At 32.8% G+C, this 6816-nt stretch overlaps 1 protein-coding gene across 2 annotated transcripts; it reads left to right on the top strand.

Moving 5' to 3' along the window:
• The first annotated feature begins 1216 nt into the window (after positions 1–1216).
• On the top strand, positions 1217–6509 carry LOC145134451 (SNF7 family protein). Of its 2 annotated transcripts, none has more exons than XM_079069297.1 (8): positions 1217–1491; positions 1589–1648; positions 1743–1904; positions 2009–2191; positions 4859–4989; positions 5249–5417; positions 5870–5999; positions 6143–6509. In XM_079069297.1, the coding sequence occupies exons 1-8, from the start codon at positions 1261–1263 to the stop codon at positions 6370–6372; spliced, it is 1296 nt and encodes a 431-aa protein (XP_078925423.1). In that variant the 5' UTR covers positions 1217–1260; the 3' UTR covers positions 6373–6509. The 2 variants fall into 2 exon arrangements, with proteins under 2 accessions (XP_078925423.1, XP_078925422.1); XM_079069296.1 differs by having other exon boundaries at positions 1589–1672.
• The last annotated feature ends 307 nt before the right edge of the window (positions 6510–6816 follow it).

The raw sequence follows: 6816 nt of genomic DNA, 5'->3' as shown, positions 1-6816 counted from the left end.
ATAAGCATAAATAAAAATGTTTTTTCTCATCGTAAAAAAATGGGATGTCATAATTTTTTTAAAGTTGATGGGTGATAACTATAAAAAACCAAATTATATATACTACGGGGGAAAACAAACGAAAATTTAGAAAATAAAAAGGATGAAAGTGACAACTTAGAAAGTTTTTAAAAGTTAAAAGGGGGTAAAAACATAATTTTGAAAAATAAAGGGTATAAAATGTCCTTTTACAAACTAAAAGGAAAAAAACAGAAATGGTATAAGGGAGCTTTCCTTATACCATACTTTCCATATATAAAGAGAGCTGATTCATACATTAACAGTTTTTCTCCATACCATCTATAAAACACAAATTGTTTATATAGAAAAAAATTGTATCCATAAGACATACATTTGTATATATAAAAAAAAGTGTTGTGTATGATATAAGAAGACTATCAACTTTAAAAAGGGGTTTTATGTAGAAAAATCCTATTATTTTGAGAAATTTTTTGATAAAGTCCTAAAAAGGTTTTATTTAATAGAATATTTTGATTATTTAACATTTTTCCAAATTAACAAAAAATTAATTTTTATATTTTAATAAGAAATGATTAATTATATGATTTTCCTAAAATAATAGGACTTTATGTTTAAAAAAAGAACTTTATCAAAAAAATTCTTAAAATATTTTAGTTTAGTTTACGATTTAATAATAATATTTATTTTTTAACAGAAAAACCATGATATCTAATTTTATACAATAATATATTATTTTATGTTGAAAAAAATAATGATTATTTTGTTAATTATGACAAAATATAAAATAACTTTTTTTATTAAAAAATAAAAATAAAAATTTAAATCGTAATCTTACCAAAAAACATTAAGATTTTATTTGAAAATTGCAATGAACAAACATTTTCTATGGTCTGTGAGGGTGTTTGAGATATCTTTTAAAATGACTTTTTGGATTTTTGGTTTTTTTTCAAAAAGCTAAAAGTTTGAAAAGTTGTTTGACAATTATAAAAGTCTTTTTAAAATGATTTTTTGGTAAGAAAAAAAGTTATGGTTTTAAAAGTCATAATTTGTGAGTTTTAACTTTTTAGCATTTTGTCCCTTCAAAAAATAATCCAAATGCATTTTAAAACCTACTTTAAAAAAAATAATAAAAAAAAACAAAAAAAGTCCTCAAAAAAAATGACTTTTTAAGAATCCCAAACACCCCTATGTTCTCTCCATTCTCTAAAATGTTCATAGGACGCCAATAGTGGCAGAAGAATGGAAAGTTCTAATAGGACGCGAAGTTGTCGTGGTGAAAGAAGAATGGAACTGGTAAGAGAAGTGATACGAAAGGAAGTGCACGATTGGGATTCGGAGGTGATGATCAGTGCGAGATTCAAGGCTTTCAGCGGTCAGAGGTCTGATTGGGAGCCAAGGTACCACTTCTGGAGGGATTTGGTAATCAAGATTGCTCGACGGCTTCGCATCTTCATCATTCGTCCTTCAGTGGTCAGTGGTGCGATTCCTGTTTCTCATTTTTAACCTAGGGTTTTTGGGGAAACCCTGATTAATCGATGTTTTTTTTTTTTTTTTTTTTTTTTTGCAGGTTAAAAATGTCTGGTTTAACCAGGGAGGCTTGACCCCTTTATGCATTGACGATGTATTGGTTAGCTTCTTTCTACTGGCGTTGGTATTTACTATTTTCCGCGTCTGTTGTACCTTAGTATTCATCCTTACCAAAGTTTTGCATCCTCACCCAGCTCGAAATGTATAATGCCGGCGACCTTTCATGTAGCAACGATCTTATCGATCCAAAAGGTGGCCAACTCACCAAGTTATTCCATAAAGTAAGACATTTGCTCCCTTTATCTAAATCAGCAATTCCTTCAGAAGACGAGTTCATCGTTTCTTCGCTCTTAGAGGTAAATTATAAGTATCCAAAGACTGGTGTAACATGTTTTGTGATGAACTCTTATCATCTTTATTTGTAAAGAAAAAATTACCCAACTTCTTTATCGAAATATAGGAGAAATCTTTTGAAGTTGTCAAACTTTTATGTGACTGTCACTGGACTTCTTCGTGCATCATCACAATGGCAAGATTCCAAGTGATTTGTGAAGGGCCAAAAGAAGCATCTGTGATCTTGAGTCATTTTTCCAAATGTGGGAAGGCAAAGTACCTTGCCATCAGGCGGCAGGATCTTATAGAGGTACTGCTATAATCAAGTTGTGGTTCTTTTATTTCTTTAATATATAATTATTTTAACAGCCACCACCACCACTACAAATCATGCTTAATACTTATAAGTTATAAAGTAGCAGCAGAAGACTTATTAAAGGTTACCACAAAGCACATGTGATCATGAGATATGCTAGTGTGATCTACTTAGTGGTCACAATTGTCGTAACGTGGTTGATTTGAAAGCTTGGTTTGGTGCATACTTGCTACCCATACTTAGAGACCCACAATTTTTTTCTATAGAAGTAAAACATGTGAATAATGTGCATTTTGTTTAAAAAGGAAAAAAGATATATGACAATCTCATTTGAACGTTCTTATAAAATCATATATGCTTATTTCCATAAAGCAATTCAATAACCAATACATTTATCACATTCCTTTGCGTAGCATTTTTTTTCCATCAATACATAAGTAAGAGATCTCATTCTTTAGTGATAAATACTATATTGTTGACTTCATTTAGTGATAAATCACAATCCATCCATTCTAGTAACATGGTGAACACACGGCATGTACTAGTCTAAGTAAGAAACAAGTATTACATATAGCATGTATCCCCAAAAAAAAAATCCACATGAAAATCACCTTAGCAGCTTGAGCATTGCCGGTTAATCCCAATACTTCAACTTAGAGATACCCTAAATGACATGCTATCCATCCTTATATACAAAGTTCTAATTCTCATGATGTCAAACACAACTACAACTTCCTAACAACCTCATATTAAACTTCACATAGGGACTGAGTTAGTTATGAACCGACTCAAGTAACCTGCTTTAACTTTTCTTAGTCAACTGCTGTTGACTCTCTCCTCTCCATATGAAAGTAAACTTCACAGGAGGCTTATCAGAATCTCCTCTAAAACTATTCGTTGGTCCTCCGATATGCGTCTAACGATCCTAGAAACTCATCTTTTTCGATTCTTCCAACCTGACATGTGTGTATTCACCACCTCTTCCCTTGCAATCACTTTAATCGCCATGATCTTATTACTACATCTTTTTTAACTTCGACTAAATCGTCTTTGAGCTGCGTTAGTACGAAGACAACCACACCATTTCTCACATTCTCTAGGCTTGCATACCACAAGCTATACCATATCATGTAACGATCCCAAAAGGTCGTCTTTTTCGATTCTTCCAACTTGACATGTGTGTATGCATAAACAACAGTCACCACATCTTTCCATACTACCACCTTGATTGCCATGATCTTATTACATCTTTTAACTTCTACTGCGTTGTCTTTCAGCTGTGTCTGTGTCAGTAAGAAGACTCCCACACCATTTCCTGCATTCTCTAGGCTTGCATAGAGAAGCTATACCATATTATCTAACGATCCCAAAAGCTCATGTTTTTTTACTCTTCCAAACCGACACGTATGTATGCATAAACGACATTCACAACATCTTCCCTTCTACCACCTTGATTGCCATAATCTTATTACATTATTTAACTTCTACTACGTTGTCTTTCTGTTGTTTTAGTAAGAAAACTCTCACACCATTTCTCACATTCTCTAGGCTTGCATCTCACAAGCCAATATCATATCATCTAACGATCCCAAAAGCTCCTCGTTTTCTATTCTTCCAACCTGACATGTGTATACACAAACAACATTCACCACTTCTTCCCCTGCTACCACCTTGATCGCCATGATCTTAATACTACATCTTTTAACTTCTATTATGTTTTCCTTGAGTTGTGTCGTTAAGAAGACCCCCACACCATTTCTGGCATTCTTTATGACGACATACCACAACTTATACCCATTACACTCTCTAGCGTGTGCTTCCTTCCCCTTAATCTTTTGTGAACAAGCAATCTCCTGCTTCCTTTTTCTTAAAACATTTGTCAGTTAATTTTTTTTTCGAATTGTTAGTTCCTTTTTCTTAAAACATTTGTCAGGGTCCGTATTCGAATTTTAGTATCCATTTCAGTACAAGAATCATTGGATTTTATCAAGTTTTGAGCTTTATATTCACATTGAGGGTTTCGGTTTGGACTCGTGACAACAGACAAAACTAACCGAAAATCAAACCATTTGTCCTTCGATTTACTTTGCAGTATACATAGTGTGCAGAATACATGTTAAAGCCACCTTTAAATCTATATTACCATAACACCCTCCAATGTAAACTTATTATCTTTAATTTATTGCAAATAAGTTTAATTTCTAAAGTACATGTGTTTGATTTTTATAAGATAAATTCTGTTTTCGCATTTTCGCAAAATATTTATGTTTTCACATGAACCTACTTGTGTGTGTGTCTATATATATATATATATATATATATATATATATATATATATATATATATTTCACAAAATAAAGATCACAACTTTTTTTTTTCATTTAATTTGTATTTTAGTGTACATGAATTTCCAATATAATTTAAGTGATAAAAATCACAAATCCAATATTAATTAGTCGATCGTGGTCAAAACTGAAAAAAATAATTAATTTAACAATAGATAAAATGCAATTTTTAATACTTTATGCTTTCTACCCTTATTTAACATCTCTGTCATTTGGTCGGGGTGTTACAGTTAGCTGTAAATTTTGATTCCATAGCAGTTGGTTTTAACTGTACATGAAGCAGTGATTACTTATACTAAAACTTTTTGGACAACAGGGTGTGAAAGTTTCTCTTTCTCCCAAAACTGTCCCTGGTATTATACCTCCAGATTATGAAGTTCTGCACTTGACTTGGACAGCAGAGAAGCTCCAGCTACAAGTTGATTTGATAGATCAACGTTGTGTCAAGTAAGCATCATGTAGGATATTCATACATTGTTTAATATGCTAAAGTTATTCCTTGATGCAACTGCGTCTTACATGAACTGATCAAGAAAACGTACTCCATCTACCATCTGAATGATGATGATGATGATAGAGTTAAGTTGGTCTCCTTTCATATTGCTGTAGAAATCCACTATTTTGATTCTTCAAGGCCGATCACATAGGCTATAGCTCATATAGTCGGTCATATTGGATCTGGATATTGACATGTGTTATTGTGTAGCTCCAAAATGTCAGCTTTGGCTTCTCTAAAATCTGGGAACAAAAGTAGTGCAATGAGACATGCAAGGGAACTGAAGTTGGCCTCTGAAAGCAGAGAAAAATGTCATGTGCTTTTAATGCGAGTAGAGGAAGTCCTCAGAGCAATAGCAGACGCTCAAGATTCAAAAGAGGTGTACTAAATCTCACATCCTCTCTAATAAATGAAGGTTTTTTTTTGCCACTTGTCAAATTCTCAAGAGTTTTGCCACATGTAATTTTGCGAGAGTTTTAGAATTATTATTTTCCACTTGTCATTTTTTGGGAATTTCCATTTTTTAAAATAAAATTCCACAAAATTCTAACGAGTTTTATAAGGAAAGAGAATCATTCTATTAATTTGATAATAAAGTTTTATAAATGCTCTAAAGAATATTTGATTTCTTTTATAAATGTTCCAAAAGATTACATTATGTTATGTAAAAGTGTTATTTTATAAAATATTTAATGTTTAAATATTGATATTAAATTTTTATTTTTAATAAACCCGTGTAGTACACGGGTCTCACACCTAGTTTGGTAATATGACAACAGTTTCTACCACTTGTTGGCTATGTACTTAAATACGCCATAAATGGTTGGGCAGGTTTTTGAAGCCATTCAAAGTGGCACAAAGGCAATAAAGGATAACAAGGTCACCATAGAAGAAGTTCAACTATGTTTAGATGAACTTGATGGGGCAATGAATTCACAGAGGCAAGTAGATGAAGTCATAGGTACTGGTGCATTTTACTTGGCTTCTGTCCCATGTAATTCTATGTTTATTAAATCACATGCCAGGAAGAAGGGCCATAGCATAATAGACACAGATACTGGATTTTAATACCTTTTTTCTAACATGGGTTTGTGTGGTTTCCAGGGTCAGTTTTGTCTTATGCAGAATTTGATGAAGATATTGAAGATGAGTTGGATAAACTCCAGTTGGAAGAAAGTAGAAAGTCATCCCATGCTCCTCCTGATGGTACCATAAGAAGGGAACACACAACTGAATCATTGAGCAACGCCCTTTCAGATCTTAAGCTTTCCAATGAAGTTGTCATGACAGAATCACAAAATGTATCAAAATTTCTTGAGCCTGCACTGTCATGATAATTATCCCCTTCTCTGCAGCTTCTGTAAAGAGGAATACTAATTATACTTGCATAAGAAAAACTACCCTACCTGTATATATGTGGAACAAATTCTCAATTTTCTTCCATAATATCTCTCGGCTTTCATTCTCTCTATCTGCGTATGTTTTGTGTATCTTCTGAAACATAATCTAAAATGAGTTATCTTATAAATGGGGATGACTTTAATGCTTTGCCCTTGATTTTCTTCATGAATTTGTGCATTCCCGTAGGATGGGATGGAATGGGATGATGACTAGTGTGGTTCGTGTGTAATGGAGCACATGTCCCTGTTTATAAGTAAACTCACCACAAAACCACACTTTTGTTGATAAGGAAAGCTTTAAGAAATTCTAACCCGACATAAAAGAAAAGGGGCTTTTTGTGTCTTTGTCGACCTCAAGGACAAGCAACGCAAAGAAGA

The sequence above is a fragment of the Lactuca virosa genome, chromosome 8 (assembly GCF_052849685.1).
Source record: "Lactuca virosa cultivar CGN04683 chromosome 8, Lactuca_virosa_CGN04683_v6, whole genome shotgun sequence".
In the NCBI taxonomy this organism is placed as follows: domain Eukaryota; kingdom Viridiplantae; phylum Streptophyta; class Magnoliopsida; order Asterales; family Asteraceae; genus Lactuca; species Lactuca virosa.
The sequence above is the reverse complement of the archived record's forward strand: the minus strand, read 5'-3'. Positions and strand labels throughout refer to the sequence as shown.

What these genes read in the sequence shown, in the direction of transcription:
- LOC145134451 (XM_079069296.1), top strand. Translation starts at nt 1,261, where the DNA reads ATGGAAAGTTCTAATAGGACGCGAAGTTGTCGTGGTGAAAGAAGAATG. An exon ending in ACGCTCAAGATTCAAAAGAG is followed by an intron (nt 5,418 to 5,869) that starts GTGTACTAAATC and finishes ATGGTTGGGCAG; the next exon opens with GTTTTTGAAGCCATTCAAAG. An exon ending in GCAAGTAGATGAAGTCATAG is followed by an intron (nt 6,000 to 6,142) that starts GTACTGGTGCAT and finishes TGTGGTTTCCAG; the next exon opens with GGTCAGTTTTGTCTTATGCA.